The sequence below is a fragment of the Ambystoma mexicanum genome, chromosome 2p, assembly GCF_040938575.1.
Source record: "Ambystoma mexicanum isolate Mex_15411 chromosome 2p, UKY_AmexF1_1, whole genome shotgun sequence".
NCBI classification, from domain to species: Eukaryota; Metazoa; Chordata; class Amphibia; order Caudata; family Ambystomatidae; genus Ambystoma; species Ambystoma mexicanum.
In genome coordinates this window covers 487150904-487176355 of record NC_090923.1, presented here as the reverse complement: position 1 = coordinate 487176355, position 25452 = coordinate 487150904, and the positions used below count along the sequence as shown (strand labels likewise).

At 47.2% G+C, this 25452-nt stretch overlaps 1 protein-coding gene across 1 annotated transcript in view; it reads right to left on the bottom strand.

Annotated features, from left to right (window-relative positions):
• IARS1 (isoleucyl-tRNA synthetase 1) overlaps positions 1–25452 on the bottom strand; it is a 2025584-nt gene that overhangs the window by 504185 nt on the left and 1495947 nt on the right. The window contains exon 26 of the mRNA XM_069643896.1: positions 2296–2470. Within this exon, the coding sequence (XP_069499997.1) occupies positions 2296–2470 (175 nt within the window). The remainder of the gene's footprint in view (positions 1–2295; positions 2471–25452) is intronic.

The window sequence follows — 25452 nt, the reverse complement described above, 5'->3', positions numbered from 1 at the left end:
CTCCTCTGGAGTAGAGGATTGGGTGGGAAAAGCTACTTGAGGTGCTCAGTCTTCCTGGAGCAGCAACTTCACTTCGACGAGGCAGAAGAATGGTGCTACGAAGAATCGGCGGGTGAACGAGAAATTTTGCAGTGCTTCTTTTACTGTGTGTCCTTATGGACAGGGGACCATTCGTTGGTGCAGTGATCAGCACTGACCGACTGAAAAGAAGTCAGTTTGTCACTTTTCTCTTTGTGGAGGAAGTTGAACAGTTTGCATCCCAATCACAAAGCACATTGGGGTGCACTGCTTCCTCCAACTGATTTCTCATCTTTGAAATCCATTTCCCAGCGCAGCTACTCTTTGGAAACTCTTCCAAAGATTCCAAAGGCAGATTCTCAAGCGGGTGTTGAGACTGGTTGCTCCTAACGGTTCAGTGGTCAAAGCACTGATAATGCCCTTTTGGCAATCAGCAAAGGAGCAGAGCTTTGTTGGGGCTGATGAAAACAACAATGCTGGTTGGCTACAATGATGAGTTCCGGGTCTCCAACGAGATGCTAGTCATCGTAGGGCTGTTAGATCGAGCGACAATCTAAAGAATGGCTGAAAATTCCTCCTTTTATACAGGATTCCAGCTGCAGTTGCCCGCCAAGCCTACCAATGTTTAGGATCTGCACCATTCAAACTGGCAGGTGCTGTCCAATCACAAACAGCCTCAGTCCACCATATCGGCCCAGCAACACACACCTTGGCATGGATATGCACAAGGCTGCTTTGCCCGGAAAGCTGTGGCATTGCCCAGCATATTGCTTACTATGCATGACAAACAGAACCATGGAAGAGCAGGAAGGACGAGATATAAGATGGTCAAAAGACAGGAGAAAATATAGTGCCACTCCCATTTTAGAATATACAGTACTATAAAAGGTATTAAGCGGCGAAATGCAAAAGCGCAAGCTGGAATAAGAAGAAACATGGTAGACAAATATCTGCTGCCACCAGCCAGCCTTGGACATGACATATGCAAGTAATCAAAAAGGAACCAAAACCAATGGGACACATGTATCCCTGTCGCACCTCACTATAAGGTCAAGAGTCCAGTGTGAAATATACAGAGAATGTCACAAAGGAAAACAGAGTGCTCCTGCAATGACAGCCAAAGGGAATGATCAGTGCTCCCAAAACAGACGATCATAGCGAAGCAAGTGAAGTAAAAAGGTTTCATTTGTCTCCAAAAGCCAGGACAGGTACAAAATTAGCAAAAAGTTGGCAGTCCAAAGAGGTCTATGAGGTAAAGCAGCAAAAAGAAATCTTTGCTTACAAGGGAGTTCGACGCTGGAGTCACAATGTGCCATCTGCTGGGATAAAGTTACTGTAAATCAGCGGACAGTGATAATATATTCAAGATGGGGACTCTTTGGGAGGATGCAATCCATAACAAACAGAGGATCTGGAACATTGGTCACCAACTTTAGTCTCTCCAGATGTTTTAGACTACAACTGCTATCAGTCCTAGCCATCGTGGTGAAGGGGGAGGGCGTGGGAATCATAGGTGCTGCAGTCGAAATCTGGCAAGTCACAGGTTGCGGACCCCTTATCTGAGCTATAAATAAGTGAAAGTGAAAGGAGGCCATAATCTTGTCTACAAGAGTGAAATACTTTTATCGGATGATAGAACACTTTAAAAGTGGCATGTTATCTACATCAAATGAGTGTGTTGTATTTTGTCAGTTATTTACAGACACTGAAGTACATTTTCTTAAATGGGTTTACAACTCTATTACATCGTAATCCCCAAGTAAGAGTAATCACCACCAATAATATTTACCTCTCCTTTTATTTTGAGCAAGGAAGATGGAATCCCATGTCAATTTATGCCCAAAAACACTTGCTCGGCGTATTATAAAAAGAAAAGGTTACATGAGAGTGGACAGTTAACAAATGTCAGTAATATTAGAAAATCCTGTAAAAAAAGACAACCATTTCAGCGTAAATGCATAATGGTTAGCTTGTGATAGCCTTGAGGAACTTGTGATAGCTTTGAGGAATCACAGCTCCATCTGCTTTGGATCTATATTAGTCATGCTGCCTATTTTATATTAAACTTCTCTTTGAAAATTCCCTGGAATGTAAATTCTTACAGTACTTTAAATTACTTTTAAAGGAGTCCTCTAGCTACCAAAATGATAACTGTATTAAGTCGCACTGGCAATTTCATTTGTAACTGGTTTATACCATATCAAATTGATCTGGGATTTATCAAAAATAACAGAACTGCTTAAGTGGATTTTGAGAGCCCCCAGAGGTCTGACTTACCCGTCTTTTGGAATTCTTCCAACTGTTCACTTTTCAGCTCCTTGATGGCGGCCATTACATTTTTAAAAGCTCCTTTTAGACGCTTCCCCAAAACCATGTGATCTGGCTCTGCTCTCAACCTTATTCCATACTTGTCTTTATCAGTAGATACAGTCACTTGTCGTACATTTAGTTCCTGTTCAAGAAAGAAAAATAAAAAATACTATTAAATGAATAATCATAGTGTATGTGCCATCTTTTAGAATTATACATGACTCACGACTCGCAAAAGAAAGGCTCATGGGAGGGGTTGAAAGAACAAAGAATTTACCTCTCTGTTCCGCACACGGAATACTCATCTTTAATATCCATCTCCCAGCGCAGCTGCTTTTCTAAAACATTTCTGCTGCCAGGCGGCGCAGTGCGGCTCCGCCCGACACACTACAGGCCGGACTTGACAATGGCACTGTGACCTTAGATACACCCTTTTTCCCTAGCGCTCTGACGCTGAGGGACTGCAGTAGAAACATGGTACTTACTGTTACTCATGGTATCCAGCATTGGCATCCTTCATAGACTTGCTGTTTGAATATCCACCCCACCATCCCCATCGTCAGGCTGGGAATCACCTCCATCATTCTGGGGCGTCCCCCAACATGAGGACAGTAGCGGAACCTTCAGTAGCGAACTATTCGGCTTCCCCAATAATTTTAGTATTGTGCGCCCGCCCTCCGGCGCCTCTCCTAGTCCCCACTGAACACATTGGGTGTTTAGATACCTGCCTATACTTCTACATATTTGGCCTAAAACATTACCACGTTTATATAAGATAATCGTGGTAGAAAAGTTACGGTAGATACCACTGCCACCAGCCGTGTCTTAATGTAAAGGGAGCGAAACAATGCCCCAAGAGGCACAGACAAAAAGGGATAAGAATTAACCCTTTCCAATACTCCATGAAAGATGGGGTGTACTCGGTATGTGGTTTAAAGTGTCCAAGGTAAAGTTATGGCAACTTTACCCTTTTCTGGGGGACTGTAGTCAGCCCCAGAAAATGGAGTCGGTAGGACTCTAAAAGACAACCCTGTGTCACTGCACTGAAGGTGCTGTGTAACATACATGAAAAATATGGTGCCCTGGAGTAGGTGAGGCTCCAGTGCCCAAGATCACACAAAAATGTGGAGAAACACATAGCAAAACACATGTAAGAGTAGGAAAAAAGGCTCACGCTCTTACCAGGTGAAAACAAATCCTAGAAATCCAGCAAAGCTGCTGGGGGACTCAGTAGGTAAGGGACATCAACCATTTATGAGAATTCTCCATAACACTATGCACCGGAGGAAAAAGCCCAGACAACCCCTTGAGGTGGGCCTTAATCACCAGGTTGGCTGCCAAAAACACATACTCAGGGGAATGAGCTGTGATGAAAAGGCCATTACCTCATCCAGAGGACTGGCGACAGGGTCCAGCCCCTTGTGCCAAGCCCAATGGTGCTGAATGATGTCCCAGTTGTCAAAGAAGATGGACAGGCCCCTGGCAGCACAACTGAAGCAGATCCAAAAAACAGGATCTTGAAGGGCAGTGGAGGCAAACCAGGATGAGGGAGCAACCCACAGAGGCCCGAAACTTGCAGAGAGTCCATTGGAGCAGAGGGTTGGGCAGGAAACGCATAACACCTAAAGCTGTGCCAACAGATCTGGAAAGGGTCAAGTGACCCGTGACCTGCTCATGAAGCAAACTAGGTGAACTTGGAATTCCGAGGGAATGCAAACAGACCTAGGTCTGCAAACCTACAATGCTGGAATCGGGGCGACAAGGAATCTTTGTGAGACCCACACTCTTAGGTGTTGAACCCCAAGCGACTCAACTGGTCCGCTTCTGCATTGCTGTCCCCCGGTAGGTGGACTGCAGAAATCCAAATCCCCTCCATCAGTGCTCATTCCGAAATCAATATTTTCTCCATGCAGAGGAGGGGGGAGGGTGCCACCATGCTTGTTCAGGTAAAACATTGTAGAATTGACCATCCTGACCATAACAGATATGTCCTGATGAGGGGTAAAACCGTCTCGAGGGCCAGGCCCACTGCCTTGAGCTGACTGATGTGCAGGAGGGCTTCCGTCCGGGACCATGCGCCATGAATCGCATAGTCCTGAAGCCCCAAAGAGAGTACTCCATCGTCACCACCAGGTTAGGGTCCGGCCGTGTGACCGGAGCTCCCACTGAAACATTGCCACCTATCAGCCACCAGCGAAGATCGGGCAGCAGGAGCAGTGTCATTGGGATCTTGTCCGACTGAGACCCCGTCTCCTGATCCTAATAGGCCGCCAGGTGGAGTTGGAGGTGTCATCTTAAGGCGAGTGTGCTGTACAGTGAGCACGCAGGAGGCCATCATGCCCAGAATGTACTAGTACCACCCAGCTGAGGTGGTTGAATTGGCCATAAAGTGTCCCACCACCTTGCCGAGAGACACAAGCCTCTCGGGCCTGGGGAACACCTGCTAACGGTAGTGTTCCAATGCACCCCTAGGAAGACCAGTTCCTGAGATGGGGAGAACTGATTTCCTCTGGTTGATGGAAAACCCCAGCTGGTGAAGGATGTTTGCCAATCTCTGGCAGGAGTGCACCACCCCTTTGGGTGACTCCCCCCACCCCCCACAAGCCAGTCGTCCAAAGGAGAAATTGCTTACCGTAATGTACTTTCTATGGATTCTTCTCCCGCAGATTCCTCATCTGAGATATATTCCGTCCAGCTTTGCTGCTTTGGACATTTTTTTTCGACAGGGGGCCTAGTGGACCTCGACCCAGCCATCGATCCGTCTTGCTCTGTGTCTGGTTGTCAGATACGGACATGACGTCAGGCATCGTATAAATTCCACGTCACTACGCCCCAACCTCAGTTCCCCCCCTCCCTCCTCCCCTCCCCAGGCACCACACACTGCATAGGAAAACAGAGACAGCAAATAGGTTAATGAGCACTTAACTATAAAATTCCAAAGGAGTGTTAGGGAGAATGGGAGAATTCTCATAAATGGCTGATTTCCCTTACCTAATGAGTCCCTCAGCAGCTTTGCTGGATTTCTAGGGTTTATTGTTTTCACCTGGTAAGAGTGTGAGCCGTTTTCCAACTCTTACATGGGTTTTTCCATGTGTATTTCTACTGTTTGTGTGATCTTGGGCTCTAGAGCTACACCACTCCATGAGCATCCTTTTTACGTGTGTTACACAGCACCTTCAGTGCAGTGACACAGGGTTGTCTTTTAGACTTCCCACTGACTCCATTTTTCTGGGACTGACTACTGTCTCCCAGAAACATGTAAAGTTGCCATTAACTTTATGTAGTCTTTAATCTATGGACCCAGTACACCCCATCTTACATGGAGTATTGGAAAGGGTTAATTCCTATCCCTTTTTGTCAGTTTCTCTTGGAGCACTGTTTCGTTCCCTTTTCATCAAGACTTGGCTGGTGGCAGTGGTAACTACTCTATTTTTTCTACCGTGGTTATGTTATATAACCATGGTATTGTTTTAGGCTATTATATTAGCCTTGAACACAAACCCGCTTGACCAAATCCATTTTATTTTGGCTCCGGCTGGGTTTATTCGCCATTTCTTTTTGTTAAAGTCTGCAGAGAAGACCTCCATAAGGCGGCTGAAAGTCTGGGTAGGCAGGATGTGAGGGAGGGATCTTAGGACCCTGTTAGGGAGAATTCTCATTTATGGCTAATTTCCCTCACCTAGTGAGTCCTTCAGCAGCTTTGCTGGATTTCTGGGGTTTATTTGTTCCACCTGGTAAGAGTGTGAGCCTTTTTCCCACTCTTACATGGGTTTTGCCATGTGTATTTCTACTGTTTGTGTGATCTTGGTCTCTAGAGCTACACCACTCCATGAGCCCCACTTTTTGTGCGTGTTCCACAGCACCTTCAGTGCCATGACACAGGGTTGTCTTTGAGACTTCCCACTGACTCAATTTTTCTGGGGCTGACTACTGTCCCCCAGAAACAGGTAAAGTTGCCATTTACTTTATGTAGACATTTAAGCTGCAGACCCAATACACCCCATCTTATATGGAGTATTGGAAAGGGTTCATTCCTACCCCTTTTTGTCTGTGCCTCGCTGAGCTGTATTTTGCTCTCTTAACACCAAGACTTGGCTGGTGGCAGTGGTATCTACCCTAAACTTTCTACCGCGATTATACTATATAAACGTGGTACTGTTTTAGGCTATTGTATTAGGCTCGAACTTAAACCCGCGTGACCAAATACTTTTTATTTTGGCTCCGTTTGTGTTTTATTGCCATTTCTTTTTGTTAAAGTCCTTCTTGTGTTTTACTTTGCGCGGCAAACCAGGTTTGCCTTCTTTGTTCGCGACCTTTGGCAGGCTTCTGTCCAGAAGCCCTCCTTTGGCACCTGGGTGTCTAAATGGGCTGAATGCGAGGGAGGGGTTTAGTCACCTCCTGCACAGGGTCTCCTTGGAGACCCAATTCGCACTTTGTGTCCATTGGCTGAGGTGGTTGTCCAGGCTGGACAAACCCCCTGCTGTGTGATTGACAGCCAGGCTGTGTGAATGGGGGATTTTGGCATAAAAGGCAGGACTCTTGGGCTATAAGTCAAGAGTCGCCACTGGAACTGCAAGAACCGAAGAGAATCGGAGAAGAAGTCGGCTGCTGCAACTCCCGAGTCCCGGTGAAGCCCTGCTGCAGTCCTGAGCTATCTATGATGTGATATGTTTATTTATATGGCGCTTATACACAATGTGTTTCAAAGCGCTTCAAGGCAAGGGAGGGAACAAGGGAAAATACAATGATAATCTTACAGGCCATGAATAGTAAGGATGTGAAATTATCGTACTCTGCCTGACAACATTTCAGATAGTGCAAGAGCTAAAACATAGATAAGGGAGGGGGAGAGTGGGAAGGAAATGGAAACAGACAGGCGACTAGCATACTAGGCCTGACAACATTTCTGGTAGAGCTGCAGAAAAACAAAAGGTGAGGGAGAGGAGTGCAGAAAGGAAGGGAAGGAACAAAACAAGTGACTATCATATAGGCCTGATGACATTTCAGATAGTGCAGGGGGGGGGGAGGAAACAGTAATGGTAGGGTGGAGGAAACAGACAAGGATGCTATCATATTAGGTCCAGTGACAAATCTGATAGAGTAAGTGCATAGAAGAAAGCAAGGGGAGGAAATAGGAAAAGGAAGAAGGGAAAGGAGGAGAGAACAGAGTAAGCAGTCAAAAAGAGTGAAGAAGCAAGAGTGGAGAGCGAAGTCAGTAGTAACACATAATGTTACAAGCCAGGATACAAGATGAAGATGTGAACAGCATGATTCAGGGCCACCATGAGTACAAGATGCAAAGGAAGTCGAGCATGAGAGTTGAGAAAGTGACGCACCGTGAATGAATGAGGTCCATAAAAGTCAAATCCAGCATTGGCCATAAGACAGTGATGGTGAAACCGGAATGTATCAGGACAGACTCCTGCAGAAGTAGGCTGGAGGATGTTGAGGGGGAGCAGGGTAGAAGAATCAAGCAACACAGACCACATCTGTGTGCTAGAAGGGGGGGCACAAGGGAACATCACAGGGGGATCAGAGGGGGTGGGGATGGCCTGTGGGGAGAGAGGGTGTAACATGTTGGTGCATTATTACCTGCTGTCTGAGCAGGGGGTCGGGCCCTGGGTCCTCCTGGTCCAAACAGGTCCAAACAGTAATTGCCCTTTTCTTTGTCTGCCCTTCACTGCAGATGCCCGGGCGAGAGACACCCTTGATCTAATAGTTAAAGAGCAGGAAGGAAGAGGCAGGGCTAAGAAGGTGGGTGGTGCTTAGACCAGGTGACCTAGATCCACTTGCACCTGCTCCCCATCTGCAAAGGAAAAGAGGCTGGAAGGTTCCTTAATTAGGGAAACAGAGCGGCAAGCAGAAAGGCACCAGGTGGGCAAGGCTTAGGCCAGGTGACCTAGATCCACTTGCACCTGCTCTACCCTTCAACGACAGAAGATCCTGTCCGGAGTAGTCTTCCCTTGAGCCTGGTAGGATCAACCAGCTCAACTTCAACAGCCAGAGGATCCTCTTCTTGGTCGAAATCGCTGCACTCAGCTGTAGTAGTCCAGATAGCCATCTGAAGAGCCTCTCCTGTTTTAAAGGATCGCACCTTTTATTCACTGTTGCTTTGCTGCTGCTGGCCTCATCCCTGGGTAGTGCAGATCGCGCCAGACGTCGTCCTTCTTGTCCCCATGACTGAAGCTCCAGGAACCGTGAGTCTGCAGGAACTACCAGGAACAACTGCCGTAGTACCAGCTTTTGTTCAAACAAGTACGTTTCTGTGTCCAACTTCGAGGAATTGGGGTGAAACTTTTTTTTCTCACCAAAGGCTTGTCCTTGTCTTCCTTCCCTCTTATATCTTTTGCTTACCTTTTGACAATATCCAAGTACTCCTGGCAATCTCGAACCGTGAACTGTTCTAGCCTTGCGATCCTCGACAACAGGACCCCTGTTCCATTTGACACTGGCGCAGGCCTATTGACTTATCTACGTTTTACAAAGTATCCTCTGATTCCATTTGCCTTGACAAAAGTATTGCCTATGATTTTTATCCCCTATTCTCTTGTGTTAATTCATGTGCTAAGTGTGTTTGACTTCGGTAACATTTCTTCTAGTGGGTACGCCTTTCTTTCGTAAGACCGAACTGTCATTACTGTCAAAAAGTGATTGCGTATTAACCCACGGTAACGTTTTTGTTCCACAACACCGGTCTGCCAAATCCTAATGTACTTACCTTAATTGATCTGCACAAGGGGAATTGGTTGTGTGTAGTATATTTGGAGTGTGGTTTTAATTTAATAGAAGTGAAGTGTTTTGTGAACAGATGGTTTAAAAATAAATGTACTTCTACTTTTTAACCAGAAACCTTGAGTCAGTATTTGCTTGAGTCACAGTAAATGTAGTCCTTTGTGTAATCTCTACTACTGCTCATTTGCTCTTGAGATAAGTCTGGCTGCTCAGCCATTGCTACCACTTTTTCTGTGTAGTACATGCTTGTACCAAAGGTGAAATTGTACTACCACTTGTAGTCTTAATTGTGTGTAGTGGTCCCTAAGGGCACTGCACAGGATTCTGCCTAACACTGGTGTACAGCGGTGGGATTTTTAAGTATAGTGATTGCACTTAGAGTGCTGCTATTTTTGTTTTTTTTTATTTAAAATATGGTTCAAATTTTAAACCTTTCATATTTTGTACATTCAGAAAAAAAAGGACAATTGATCTTTTAGTTTTTCCGATTAAGTTCAAATTTCGTGTTTAAAAAACTGACAATTGTGAACATTTCTTTCTTTGTGCCCCGGTAGAGAAATTTGGCCCATCAGTCTTCAGTTGAGAGTTTGATTGTCGAGGATAGATACATGTCCCTTATATGTGAATTTGTGTCATCCAGTGCCGGGAATGAAGTGACAATATGCTGTAGTGTTTCAAGTTCATTCGTTAGTTTTAAGAAACGGCAGAAGGTATTGTGTCTTTTTGGTACAAGTTGCCTAGTTTATAATAGTTCTCGAGTTGGCATCAAATACAGTCGAAAACGTAGAAAGGTATCTCTGGCAGAAGCAGATGGGAAACGTAGATATAACAGACAACAATTTAGTGTGTGCGCGTCCAATTTACATTCCAGATTGAGTTTGAATTGTGTTTTGGCATTGATAGTCGATATCCAATCGTTTTGAGCAAATTTCTTTTTTGCTTTCTCTGGGTGCTGGCTTAGCAGTTCTGTTGATATATCCGCCGTTACTCTAGTATTTGCCATGTGTTTTTTCCAGATCTGCAGTGTAGCTGCTTGAGTTGTACGGTCTTTTTGCTGGAATGTGTGTAGCGCAGAGATATGTGAGTCGGAGATGATTTTCCTGTATAAATCTAGCTTTCGCCATGTGTAACGTGAGGTGAGGGACTGAAGTGCCAGTTTGTATCGAAGGCGATCCATCGGAAACGATTGAGGTAATGAAAGAACTTTCCTCCAAATCGTACCTTCAAGACATAGCCATATTGATCTATCGATGTTGATCATAGATTCACTTCCATAGAGAAGAATTGCAGTAACTTTTTGCCTATAAAATTTTACGATTGGCTGTAATGTGAATTTTCCGTGTTTATGATGTAGAAAACGACTCTGGGGGGCTAATGATAGAGTTTTCGCCATTAAGTAGCTAGACCAGTTCGATCAGTGGGTGATTGATTTACCCAAATCCCCCAAGTATTTAACTGTTGTCACTTGCTCAAGGGGCAGGTTATTCAATAATAATGTTTTCAATTTCTGTTTCAATTTGTGGGATGGAGCTAAGAGCATCACTTTTGATTTTTGTGCGTTTATTTCTAGTTGATTTGTCTTCATTTAAGCTTCTAGTTTTAGCAAAGCTGATTGAAGACCTCTTGGGGTTTATGAGCACAGAACGATATCGTCTGCGTACATCATGCAGGCGATGGTTGTTGCGTTTAGTTTTGGTGTATTTGACTGTGGCGAGTTGGTCTCAATTTCATAATCTGATGTGAATAGATTAAAAAGGGTTGCCGCAAGTGGGCAGCCTTGTTTGAGTCCATTCAGGTGGGTATGGTGTTAGTTACTGTACCATCTTGTGATAGTCTGACTGTGATGTTTTCCCGTAGAGTAGCTTTATTGGTTCCAGACTGTCATTTGGGCAACCCCATTTCCGTAGTTTCGACCAGAGGTGTGATTAACTAGGTCAAATGCGAGTTTGAGATCAATGAAGGCTGTATATATTTGCCTTTTATTATGGATGGCCCCCTGATTCAACAGATTCAGTAAGAGTAGATTGATGTTGGTTCCAACATGTTTAACAAAACCAGTTTGTTTAGTTGCATGTATGTTATTTGTTTTGGCCCAAGTGTTTAGTTTGTCCATCAGGAGGTTAGCAAACATTTTCCCTAGTGGGTCTAAAAGGGCGATAGGTCTATAGTTGGATGGGTCTTTTGTGTCTCCATTTTTAAAGATCGGTAGCAGGATTGCGGTTTGCCATGATGGTGGTATGGACTTGGTTTTGTTGATTGTTTTAAAGATGTGAGAGGAAATGGCTGTCCAGATGTTTTTGTTAGCTTTAATGAGTTCATTTGAGAGGCCATCCGGTCCCTGAGCATGTGAGCGGTTTAAGTTGGTAATAGCTTTCTCTTTATCTTCCAGCTGCCAAGAAAAGATCCAAAGGTGGTGTTGTTGGGTTGAGTCTTTGGTATCTATGTTGGAAGTACTGTTATAGAGGTTCTGGAAATGTATTTTCCATCCCTGTTTGTCGACGTCTGTTGACATCTTATCTACCGACGTTGTTTGTGGGTTCAGTAGTTTCCATACATCTCTTGTATTACGGTTATTGAGAGCAAGCAGCATTTTTTCGGCATCATTTCGACTTTGAAGAGCTCTATTAGATCTCATTCAGTTTTTGTACTGTTGTTTTAGTAATCCAATTTTGTCATGGTTCATGTGTGGCATCCGCTGTACTTTTATGTCACTTCTCAATTTCTTTTTTTTGTCTGCTACTATAGTGGAATAAGCAGGTGTATGAGGATGGTTCTTATGGATATTCGATGTTCTGCTAAGTTTGAATGGAACCAATAGTTGTGGGTAGTTTAGCCGTTTGTCGTCTGACATGGTTGTGGAAGTAATTCATCTGCTAGTGTTATCAAAGAATGATGAGATCTTCAGTCTACTCAGACCCGAATTTAGAGCTAGTTCAGGAAGATTTAATTTTGTTTTCCAAGGATTGAACATTTGCCATGTGATTGTCATTAGTATATGGTTGCTGTCATCTTACATTTTATCTGTACAAGCTTCGATGCAATCTGGTTCGGTATGTAGATGTAATCAATGATGGTGCCAGACGATCATCGGGTCCATGTAGTCAAAGGCTTGTTATTTTGAGTGTCAAGGAAATGCACTCTGACGAGGCCCCTGGTGGACATTTCTTTCAGCCATTGTCGAACTCGTATGGACATATTTGGTTTTAGCTCTGTCCCTGCACTATCGTAGCAATGTAGATTCAAGTCCCCACATACTATTGGTTGGATGTTTGGATATTTTAGGATAATTTCATCTATACAAGTAAAGAGTTTGTCGATATAGAAGTTATCAGCAATGGCCAATGGGTTCCAGTAGGTATTGAGTATTCCAAATGTTTCGTGAGTTGAATTTGTCTTTGATGTGTGAAGTATCGTGACTTGAATCAAGTCATTTATTTTCATTGAGTCCATGATTGTGAGATTACTGGTCGCTTTGATGAGTGTCATTAAGCCTGCAGATGGTCGTCCTCTTTTATTCTTTATTGCAGGAACCATCATAGTTGTATATCAATCGCATGATAGTGGTTAGACTTGGAGTGCTATTACCTCGGGTCAACTAACCACAAGGCTAAACACCACTACAGTCTATTAACTGAAACATCATGCCAAATATGGAAAACTACAGTGAAGAGAACCTCTTAAACTACACTGTTGAGGTTTTGAGAACCATGTGTAGAGAACAGAGCCTCTCTGGTAAAGGAAAGAAATCTGAACTGGTTGCTAAGTTATTGAGAAAATAAAGTCTGGAGAGTGGGTCCGAAGTCCCTACCACTCCTCTAACTGCCCAGAAACCCCAACCTCTGTCCACAGGGACCCCATCAGGTCCTACACTCACTCCTGAATTTATTGTCCTCGAGAAAATGAGACTTGAATTGGAAGTGAAACATATTGAGGCACAAACTGCCATGAAACATCAAGAGTTAAGGCTCAGAGAAATTGAGATGGCTCATGCTTTAGAGTTGAAGCAACTGTCTTTGGAAAATGCTTCTCTCGCAGAATCTTCTAGGTCTTCCAGTCCTAAGAGACCCTGTATGCCAAAGGAAATTATTGGTATGTATGAGACTAAACTTGATGTTTTGTATTGGTTAGAAATGTTTGATCATGGGATTCAGGGTATCACAGGGAATCTGTTGATTCCTTGGCTTTTCTCTAGGCTCCCCCCTGTTGCAAGTGATGCTGTAATGGAGTTGGGAGCGGAGGATAAGCAGGATTATGAGTGTGTGAAGCTAGCTTTGATAGCTAGATTTAGGAAGACGTCTTCCCAGTACCTTAAGAGGTTTAGGACCCTCAAAAGGCATTATGGTACCCCTTGGGCTACCTGGGTGTGTGAATGTTTGAAAAACTTAGGTGGTTGGGTTTAGGGTTACAAAGTAAACACTTACAAAGGTTTGAGGAATCTTGTTATGTTGGAGTCAATTTATGATGCCTGCTCTCCCGAGCTTAGACAGCACTTGGCTGAGTAAAAGGAGATAAATCCTAAGAGGTTAGCTAAGGCTGCTGACTTGTGGGTTGCCAACAGGGCTATTCGCAAGGATTCTGGGGTAACTCAGAAGAAAGATGAGGGAAAGCAGCCATAGAAAGACAACAAGGAGAAGGGAATAGTTTCTTACCTGTAACTCCATTTCTCCAGCATTGGTATTCTTTCATTCCCTTCTCCAGCATTGGATCTTTCATGGATTCACATGCTTAGAATAGATTGTATAGCAGTAACACTTGAGACGGCGGTGAGAATGTAATGTAATATACCCTCACCATACCACACAATGCATACGTACAGTAGGAATAAGTTAACTCATATAACCTTACCCACATAAAGTATACTGTCATCAAAAAGGTAGAAAACAGATTCTCCACAGCGTGGAGCTTACCTTACTGAAACAGATGGCGCAGGACAGCTCTTCCCATCTGCACCTCGTCCGCATGCTGCCTGGCAAGGCAGTAGTGGCGGGTAAACGTGTGGGGCACTGACCATGCCGCAGCTTGGCATATGTCCGTCAGCGGAATTCCTGCCCATAAAGCTGCTGAGGAGGACATTGATCTTGTAGAATGGGCTCTAGGATGTCCTTGCAGTGGCCTTCCGGACTTGGAGTGACAAAACGCAATCGTCGATGAGACCCATCGAGCCAATCCCTGTTTAGAGATTGCTTTTCCTCTCGTCGACGGACCATATGCGATGAACAGTTGTCGAGTAGACCTGAGTTCCTGTGTACGATGTAGGTAAAATTCCAGAGCCCTCTTAACGTCCAGGGTATGAACAGCTTTTTCTGCTGTCGATGATGGTGTGGCGAAGAAAGTAGGGAGAACAATGGACGAGTGTTTGTGATACACTGTCGGAACTTTAGGGACGAACGTAGGATTAGTTGCCAGGACCACTTTGTCTTTAAAGAATCTTAGGTATGGCGGGTCTACGACCAGCGCTTGCAGTTCCGAGATTCTCCTAGCTGATGTGATAGCAATCAAGAATGCCAACTTCCACGAAATGAATTTTATGTCGGACGTGGCCATAGGCTCAAAAGGCGGTTTCATTAAGCCTGCCAACACTGTGTTGAGACTGCAAGTTGGGAGGGAAATGTTTTACCGGGGGAAAAACTAGAAATAAACCCCTCATGAAGTGTTTCACAAGTCTGTCGCTAAATAGAGGAGGCGACCGCCTCTTCCTCGTGAACCTTGAGATGGCCGCCAGGTGCACCTTTATCGATGTGAAGGATAACCCCCTCTCCGCCAAGAGGAGCAGGTAAGGTAGAACTTGTTCCGGCGTCACCAACAACGGTTGTAGGCCTTGTTGTCCTCTACACCATTCACAGAACCTCCGCCACTTATAGGAGTAAGATTTGGTTGTAGAATGGGCTCGAGCCGCCTGCAGAATTTTTTGACAGTCCTCCGAAACGTCTAAAGCACCGAACTCCGAAAAGTCAGGAGCCAGGCTGTAAGGTTGAGACTGTCCGGGTCGTGATGCCACACCGTGCCTTTGTCCCGGGATAGTAGGTTCAGGACTCTCGGAAACGCTATGGGATGTTCCAGCGACAGGTGAAGCAGGTCGGAGAACCACGGTTGTCTTGGCCAGTATGGTGCCACTAGAATTACCCAGCAATTGTATCTGCGTATCCACTGTATTGTCCTCCGTATGAGGGGGAACGGGGGAAAAGCATAAAGGAACCTGTCCGTCCATGGGAAGGAGAATGCCTCCCCCATGGAACCCTCTTGAGGCCATCTGCTTGCGAATTGCTCGCATTTTTTGTTGTCTTTGGTCGCGAAGACGTCCAGAGGGGGGTGACCCCATTTCTCGAAAACTTTCATCAGGTGAACTGTGTCCATTTCCCACTCGTGTATGTGGGCCATGCTTCTGCTGAGGGAGTCTGCTTGGGAGTTCCTCACTCCTGGGAGGTGGTGAGCCACGATGGAAATTTCGTGCTTCAATGCCCAATGCCATGTTTTCTGGGCTTCTATGGAAAGAGTTCTTGATCGCGTCCCTCCTTGTTTCCTCAGATAAAACATGGCCGTTGTATTGTCGGTCAGCACTCGTACTCGCGAACCCTTGATGTGTGGTAGGAATGCCTTCAAGGCCCATCGTACTACTCTGAGCTCTAACACGTTTATGTGTAGGAGTGACTCCGTTGGAGACCAGCGACCTTGCGTTTGGAGAGCACCCATGTGAGCTCCCTATCCGGTTAGGGACGCATCCGTGACTATGGTTCGCTGAAACTCCGGTTCCAGTAGGGGTACACCGTTGTTCAGATTGTGGAAACTCTGCCACCACTGAAGGGTCCGAAGCAGCTTGTCGTTGTCGATGGTTATCTTGTCTGACCACGATCCTTGAGCCTGCGGCCATCGGTCCGTGAGGAATTCCTGGACTGGCCTCATGAATAAGTGACAGTTTTCCACCAGATGGATGCAGGATGCCATGGCCCCTAGGACCGAAACGTATTTTCTCACTGAGAGCCTGGTGTTTCGCCGTAGTCGGCTCGCTTGCTGATTGAGTCTTGAGGTTCTGTCGAGAGAAGGTTTCACTAGCCCTAACTGGGTCTCGAACTGTGCCCCCAGGAATACCAGCGTTCTCGGTGGCCGCAGAGAGGATTTTTCGAAGTTTATGGCGAATCCCAGCTGTTGTAGAAGCTGCATGGTGGCTTGTAAACTTGTGTTGGTCGACGCTGGGGAGGATCCCCTTACCAGCCAGTCGTCGAGGTATGGGTATAGATGGTGGCCTTGCTTCCTTAGCCAGGCCGCTACTGGAGCCAGGCATTTCGTGAACGTTCTGGGGGAGGTCTTGAGCCCAAAGGGAAGAACCGTGAACTGGTAGTGAGTCCGCCCTATTACAAATCTCAGGAATTTCCTGTGTTTCCGACACATTGGAATATGGAAGTACGCGTCCTGTAAATCCAGGAACGCTAGAAAATCCCCCTCTTGAACGGCGCGTAAGTCTAAAATGGGACGCCATTTGCCGTTCGGCTTTTTTATGACGAAATATCTTGAGTAGACTCCTTGACCTCTCTGTGATGCTGGAACTAATTCTATCACGCCCTTTGCTAACAAGAGTGTTACCTCTTTTTGCAGTATCCTCAGATGGGAATGAGCGGTGAACGCAGGTGGAATGTGCGGAGGGCTGTGTTTGAACTGTAGAGAGTGTCCGTTTCTTATAGTGTCCAGCACCCATTGATCCGTCGTTATTGGTCCCCGTTTCGTCGACATATGCTGACACTCTTCACCCCAGAACGGTGTGTTGTATGTCACTGCTGATCTTTATTTTGCTTGTCTCTCGACGACGACGGATATGATGGTCTTTTCCTGGACGTCCGGAAGTTACGGCGTCGGTTTGCCGTTTGGGAAGCACGTCTGTATCCCTGGGAGGGGTAAGCCGATCTGCCAAAGGATCGGTCTCCAGACGCAGAGAATCCGGAATTACCTGAAGCCCCTCTAAAGGGACCAAAAGACTTGTAGCTTCGGCCACTCTGGAGGGCACCCAATGAACGTGCCGTGTCCGAGTCCTCTTTCATTCCCTTTAGGGCTTCGTCCACCTTCTCACCGAAAAGAAGGTCTCCCTCAAAGGGCATATCTAAAACTTTGTATTGTACCTCTGGCCTGAAGTAGGTACACTTAAGCCACGACTGTCGTCGTAATATGACCCCATTATTGACTTGCTTGAAGCCTGACTCAGCGAGGTCCACCGCGATGTTTATTGCGTGATTTGAGGCTTCCTCACCGTCTCGGACAAGTAACATCGCTGCCTTCCTATGCTCTTCCGGAAGATGATCAAGCAACGAAGCTAGCCTGTGCCACATCTCCCCGTCGTATCTGGCTACATTCGCCAGAGAGTTTTTTGCCAAAGGCATCCTGGCATCTCGCTTCGTTGTCAGGCGGAGTCGTGCACTTGTGCTGGGCCTTCGCCTTCCTCGCCGCTGCCGCCGACACCACCGAGTCTGGCGTTGGTTGGGAGGATAAACACTTGGGGGTAGACTCTGGAGCCTTAAACTTTTTCTCGAGGCGTCCTTTTACTGCCGGCTCTGAAAAAGGGTGACGCATTGTCTGCATCCCCTCCTTCCACACGTGGTCTAGTATAGGTATTGAGAACACAGACCACCTTCTCTTACCCATGTGGTCGAACAAAAAACAGTCCTTTTTCTGTTCATCCTGGGACAAACCAAATTCTTTGCATGCCTTCTCCATCATAGAATGGAATGATGCAATGTCGTCCGGAGGGGACGGGTGAGCTGGGCTTCTAGGGGTTTCCAACTCCACCTCCGACTCCCAGGTTGGATCCCTGGAGGGGGAAGATGAGATATCCGACATGGCTCCCCTGTCAGACTCCGAATCTGGCAGCTCACCTTCCTCTTGTGCCAGTGCTGAGATTGGCGTGCGTAGGTGCGTCGGTGGATGGGACGGGCCCGGCTCGTCGACGGGTGACACTGGCAGGTTTGCCTGAGGTAGTCTCTGGTCCAACGACTGTAGCAAGGACTGAAGCGTGGACAAAATTTCCAACGACAAAACAGATTGAGGATTGAGAAGAGGGGCAGATACAGGTATACCGGATCCCCTCGTCGACGACTTGTCAGCCACTCGTAGCCCTAGGTCTGCTGGGCCAGCTATTCTCTCGTTCTCGTCCTCCGAGGACAGCGACACAGCCTGTTCTTGCAGTAAAGTATCCGGGGGGATCGGATCAAAAACTTCAGGCCTCCAGTAGAACCCCGTCGACGAGGCCATTGTCGCCGCCGTTGTCGGTGGACGCCACCTGCGTTAGTGGCAGGGTGGAGGCCGATGACTGGACTGCCGTCGACGACGGTGACTTAGCAGGTGATTTAGGCGGTCCCGCCTTTTCCACACTTGGCCTGCTTTTACTCGACTCTCGACTCGTGGTCGATCTATGATGATCGCCCGAGGAGGATTTCCTTTTCTTTTCATGCTTTTTCGATGAAGATGATTTCTTTGACGAGGAGTCTCTAGCCGAGTGACTCCCAGATGACTCTTTTTCCGACGGTCGAGATTTCTTCACCGGTGGTTCCGACGAGGTAGCGCGGCGTGATATTTTCGCCGATTGTGTGGAGCCTACCTCCGAAGGGGGGTATGCCCCCGCTCCATCATTCAGCCATGCCACCAGCCGTCGACTCCGGTCTTTGAGGGTTTTTTTGAGAAAACCCTTTGCATATGTCGCAGTTATCAGCCGAATGATGAGGGTGGAGGCAATAAATACAATCCATATGTCCGTCCCCCTCGTAAACTTTTTTCAAGCCGCACGTCGCGCATGGACGGAACAGCGCTTTTCCTGACATGGAGGACATTTTTTAACTCCAACTCCAGGTATACAACCTTGTACAAAATATTAAGACAACGCGAGGAGATCCCACTACTTTGGAGACGGTTGAAATCTGAAGGGGAGCCGCGGGGGCGGGCCTCTTATACTGGGACGGCCTACGGAGCATGCGTAGGCGGGTCCTAAAAGGACCGGCCTACAGAGCATGCGTAGGCGGGTCCTAAAAGGACGTAGATAGGACACAAAAGTGTCGGAAGTTTTCCTATAGGAAACGGCTATATATGTGTACCGAGGGGTCCCAGTCTAACAACAGGGAATATTCTAAGCATGTGAATCCATGAAAGATCCAATGCTGGAGAATTCCAATAACTCCCATCCAAAAGAGGGCCACAAACATAACCAGGGTAAGCCACAAGGGAATCCAAAACAGGCTAGTGTACCATCTGGACACAAACCAGATGAGGTCAGAACAAACCCCCATTCATCAAAACATTTGGGAAGTGTTATGCTTGTGGGTCAACTGACCATGTGAAAGGGGATCCCAGATGTAAGGGTAAACCTTCAGGGGCCCACACTGTCTCCTTAGCCTTCTCCCAGGTGGAAGTAGTACCTATAGCCAGTGGAAACTTTCAGCTACTAGCGATGAGCCCATGAAAGTCTCAGCTAGTGTTTCTTTAGTGTCCTTGGGTCTTTGGGAACAACAGAACTTAGATGTCTATAACTCAATCCCAAATAATACTAAAGAGTATTATAATGGATAGTGTTCTTGTGAATGGTCAGGAGACACCTGCCATCAGAGACACTGGAGCCAGCATAACTGTGGTTGATGAATGTTTTTTCAAGGTAGAGGATGTTGCTAAGGCACCCAAACACCTAACCAAGTTAGCTGGAGGCCCTATGCAAATGGTTCCCCAGTTACCAGCTCTCATCCAGTGCAATGACATGACTGTCAGAATACCTGTTAGTGTGCAGAGTGACGTACCTGGGAGAGTTCTGTTGGGTAACGACCTGAAAACTCTGTTGTGTCTAGTACCCCCAGGCCTCATAGTAAAAGGAAGCAGGAGCACACAAGGTCTGCTAGGGAGAAAACCTTGAGAGGCTCTCCTGGGGACTTGATAGAAGAAGCCATCACCCCAAGTCCACAGGACTGGCTTACTGCTATTGCAAGACAAAAAGAGACAAAGGGGAAACCCAAGTCTACCAGCAAGAAAACAAATACCCCTGTGCCTACAAGGACATCATCAAGACTGTCCAAAGTCACACCTGTGACTCCTCCACCAGCTGAGGCTGAGTGTGAGGTTCAACCCTGTATGGTTCCACCAGATATTGAGGACTCAGATGTGGAAGAAGATCTTACTCTGGTTGGAGATCTTGACCCTGTTGAACAACCTGATCTGCAGTCTTTACTGATTGATATTTTATTTATATCGTACACAAGTGTTTTAGAGCGCGACAAGGCAAGGGAGGGGAACAGGGGAGTACAAGAAAGCGATCTTACTAGGCCCAGTGACATTGAGAACGTGCAAGTGCATGGGGGGGGGGGGACAGTGCATGGAAGGGGGGAGAAGTGGAAAGTGCGAAGCAGAGGAGAAACAGATAAATAACAATAAATAAATAATAAAGGCAAGAAACAGTGGTAATGCAGCCAGCAATTTGCAAGTGCTAGGTTTACGGCAGCAGACAAGGTAGGTCTGAAGTGCAGGAAGAAAAAGGGGGTGGCTGTATGGGTACAGATACAGACCCCAGTGCAAGGGGTGGCCCGGAGGCAGTGCGGGAGGGTGGCAGGGCGAGCAGGTATCTGGGCCCGAAGGACAGTAGGTGGCCAGGTGCATGGTGCCAAGAGAAAACAGATCAGCAGAGGAGAGGGGGAGCGAAGGCAGAAGAAAATAGTAAGGTCTTGAGGTGCTTCTGGAACCGGAGATGGTTCTCCTCAAGTTTTAGAGTGGCAGGGAGGCTGTTCCATAGGGAGGCCCCAGCCAAAGACAGTTCTACCCCCAGCTCGTTTCTTTGAAAAACGACTGACCCTTAGGGAGTTGGAGGTAGAGGAGCAATGAGCTCGAGGATGGAGGTATTTGCAGAGGGATAGCTGAAGGTATTTTGGTCCCAGGCCCCAGAAAGCCTTGTGGACAATGCAGAGGGTTTTGCATTTAATCCTTGCATCCACTGGGAGCCAGTGGAGAGATTTCAGAGCTGGAGAGATACGATCCCAGGGCTTGAGGCCAAGGACAAGTCTTGCAGTCCTGTTCTGGATTAGTTGCAGAGGGCGGAGAGTAGAGGCAGGTAGATTTAGAAAGAGTCTGTCACAATAGTCCAACCTAGAGAGAACCAGAGCTTGGGATACCATGAGCTTCTGGGGGAAGGAGAGGAAAGGCACAGTACCTCTGAGGAGGTGCAGTCGGAAATTTGACTTTTTAGAGACCTCAGAGATGTGGGGGAGAAGGAAAGGGTGGAGTCAGTCAAAGATGACCTTGAGGTTCTTAGCCTCGCAGGTGGGGGTAGGAGGAGGACCAAGGGAGGCCGGCCATAGAGTGAGGTGAAAGGATGGTGAAGGTGTGCCGATGAGGAGGATCTCCGTCTTGCTGACATTCAAAGATCATTGGCGGCACACCAATCTTGAATGGAAGTTAGGCAATCAGAGATGAGAGAGGGATAGGAGGTGGCAGAGGGCAGCCTGAAAATGAGTTGAGTGTCGTCAGCGTAGCACTGGAAATTTGAGCAGAAAGTGGCAATGCAGTGGGCGAGAGTTGGCAGGTATTGATTGAAAAGCCAGGGCGAGAGCTTAGACCCCTGGGGAACACCACAGGTAGAGAGGAAGATAGATGAAAGGGAGGACCCAAGTTGGACATGGGAGGGTCGATCTGCGAGGAAAGAGGTCAGCCAGGCCAGAGCCTGATCAGTGATACCCAGGTTTTCACTGAGACTGTTGAGCAGGATGGTATGGTTGACCATGTCTTAAGCAGAAGAGAGATCGAGGACGATGAGGACAGAGGGAATGTTAGAGTCAAGGTTGTAGAGCAGATCTTCATGGATGTTCAGGAGAGCAGTTTCCGTGCTTCTGGCAGCTCTGAAGCCAGACTGGTGGTCATGGAGACAGCCAACAGAATTGGAATGAAGGTTAAGCTGAGAGATGGCCAACTTTTCCAGGCGTTTGCCAAGAAAGGGAGTAATGGAAATTGGGCGATAGTAAGGTGGACAAGAAGGATCAGCTGTGGGTTTCTTGAGAAGAGGATGCACAAAGAAGTGCTTCAGAGGGGAGGGGAAGGATCCAGAGGGAAAGGAGTGGTTGCAAAAATCAGCAAGGGCCAGAGCGAGGGTGTCAATGTGGTCCTTGATGGTTTTAGAGGAACAGTTGAACCTGTTTTGAAGAGGCTTTCATAGATCGGACTTGTCTAGCGACCTCGTCAGGGGTGAAAAGAGGAAAGGACGAGAAGGATGCTGGGAGGGTGGCTAAAGGAGGGTCAGCAAGCACAAATGGAGAGGGAAGAGGAGGGGTGTGGGTGGAGAGGGTGGACAGGATGTCCTGGGTTTTTGAAATGAAGTGAGAGGGAAGGGCATTGCAAAGAGCTTGGGAGGCAACAGGAGGGGTAGAGACTGCAGCAGGGTTGGCCAGCTCCTTGCCGATTTTAAAGAGTTCGGCCGAGTTGTTAGATGCCACAGAGGCACGAGCTTGAATGTGGACTCTTCTTGGTGAGGACAGAGAGTCGGTATTGCCTTTGTAGCAGGCGACAGGCCAGTTTGTCAGAGGATGAACAGGAAGCCCTCCATTTCCCCTCAGCTGCCCTATACTTACGTTTAAGTGTAGCTAGATCAGAGTCATACCAGGAATTGCACTTGGCTTTGGACTTCAAACGGATCCTCATGACAGGGGCAAGAGCATGAAGCGTATCAGAAATTTAAGAGTAGAGCAGAGACAGGGCTGTGTCAGGATGTGAGACAGCAAAATGGGGGGGGGGGGGGAAGTGGCGGCAAAAGCCTCAACTGACACACGCTTCATGAGCCGGATGTCCGAGAAGGTAGGTGGCAGTGTTGGGGTAGGCTTGGCTTGGGGGGCGGGGGGGAGATGAGATGAGAGGAGGGAGTGATCGCTCCAGGAGAGAGGAGTGGTCAGAGGGATGGAGAGGTGGAGGTCAGAGGAGATCAAGACAACGAGTGTGTGCCCTGCAGAGTGAGTCGGGCCAGAGGGGAGGATGGACAGGGAGACAGTCGCAGAGGTCACGGAAGAGTACAGAGGTGGAGCAAGGAGAGTCTAAATGTATATTTAGGTCACAGAGGAGGAGTTGAGTGGTAGAGGCCAGGAGGGAGGAGGAGAGGTCTGCACACTCAGAGAAATGAGGTGATTTGACCACGAGGCCGGTAGATGGTAACCACAGTAAGAGAATGGGTAGGCGAGAGAGAAAGCCTACAAACAAGGCATTCAAAAGATAAGTAGGCCTGAGTGTGAATGATCGAGGCAGGAATCCACTCAGGAAAGATAAGGTTCTACCCCCCCACTGGACCGGGAGGATCTGGGTGCTGAGAGGATCTTGTAGCCATCAGGGAGGAGAGTGTCAAAGCTTGTGACAGAGCTGGCCATGAACCACGTCTCAGTAAGACCAAGGACATCAAGGTCTAGTTCTTCAAGGAGGTGGCAGATGTCAGAGGAGTGTTTGACGGCAGAGCGAGAGTTGAGAGTGGCAATATGAAGAAGGTTGCCAGCCTTAAAGACCTTCCGGTGAGGGGTACAGATCAGAGGTACGCCCTGCGGAGGAGAAAGAGCCCTAGGAGGGGTAGAGGAGGAGGAGAGAAAGGGCAAGGTAGCCAAGGGGGGAGAGGAGGGGACAGCAGGGGACGAGAGGCAATTGATGAGGTGAGGGAAGCACCTATCAAAGAGGAGGAGATTGGCCTGAGGGCCTTGGACCAGGACAGTGCCATTTAGGTAGACATTAAAGATGACTTTAGAGGAGTCGAAGGAAGCCATGAGAACTTCCCAGTGAGTGCCACCATTAATGGGAGAGGAGGAGATAGGGCATAGCACAGAGACCATATGAGGAGTCCATAGATCTGGCGAAGGAACAACAAAGAGGATGTCGGTAAGGGTCTGTCTGGCGGAAGCATTGGAGTAGGTGTCGGCGATAGGAAGACCAGGGTTAGAGGCCACGATATCCTTTTTGAACTTCTTCATACCAGACTTAGTGAGAAGGGAAGGATAGTCAATGGAGAAGCAGATGGAGAAGCAGTTGGAGAATATAGGAGAAACAGAAAGCGCCATTGGGATGGAAGTGAGGAGAGGATGGAGATACTGGGGGGGCTCGGTAGGTGTGGGACAAAAGAGTGATGAGGTCACTGGGCTGGCAAGATTCAGAGAAGAAAGAGTATACAAGAAAAATAAAGAGAATTTCACAAAGGGCAGCAAGATTTGACTTTTAGCACAAAGCAAAAACAGCAAGATTTGACTTTTTCAATCTTGGAATCGGATGTTAGCAAAGGGTTTTAGGAAGTACTACGCAGCAGGACGACAACATGGGAGTAACAAGCAGAAAGAACAGTGATAGTCAAAGGCAGTAGAAGTGAGTCCATAAGGAGGGAACTAACCCATAGTTCTGGAGGTGGCAAAGTCAAGGCAGTCTGGATTTCTTAGAGGAGTGAGGTGGCAGCATCATTGTGGTGAAGGTGCAGGGAGGACCCCAATTAGAGTTGCCTGAAGCGGACAGGGAGCAGACAGTGGCCTTGGAAGTGGGCCTTTGCTGAGAAGGCCGGCTGAAGCCTGCCAGTCCCTGATTGGATTGAAGAAAAGACTCAGCAACCAATGGGAGTTCAGCACAGGGAGAGGTGGTTCAGCACAGCCTGCCTACACAACAAAGAAAACCACGGCGGCCATCTTCGAAGGGCCAGAAACAGTCACATACGCAGCAATAGTAGGAAAAAACGTGCGCTTTCAATATAGCAAGGCAGCTCCAGGTATTAAAAAGCTCAGAAAATGGCTGCACGATGAAAATGCCAAATAAAACAATCCTTTCCAACAATTTTATGCAAATTTTGTCTTTTTTTTCTTTTTCTTTTTTTTCCAATTTCGATTTCTCAGGTTCAATAATTCCCCTTTTTACTTACTGGCAGAAGGTGGACCCAACAGGGCAGACTTCAGCAGAGGACAAAGAGTGTCCTATTCTTGAAGGTATTCGCATACAGGCAGCTTCTCAGCTCGATGGGGAAGAGCCTGGGAAGTAAAGATGCACTGGGAAGATGGCCTCTTCTACAGTGAACCGACATCAACCCCTGGTGACTGCAAAAGACTAGTGCCTCTAGTGAACCGACTCCAGTTCCTACAGTTAGCCCACGAGCTACCTTTGGCTGGTCACTTAAATTTTAAGAAGACCAAGGAAAGGCTCTCACTTTACTTCTACTGGCCTAAGATGGGTTCAGAAGTAGACAAATTCTGTAGGAGCTGTCACACTTGCCAAACCTCTGGCAAGAGTAGAGCCAAGAATGTGGCACCCTTGGTGCCTCTCCCAGTGGTGGGAGTTCCTTTTGAGAGGGTTGGGATTGATATTGTTGGTCCTCTTGATCCTCCCACATCTTCAGTTAACAGGTTTGTCCTGGTTCTAGTAGACCATGCTACTAGGTACCCTGAAGCA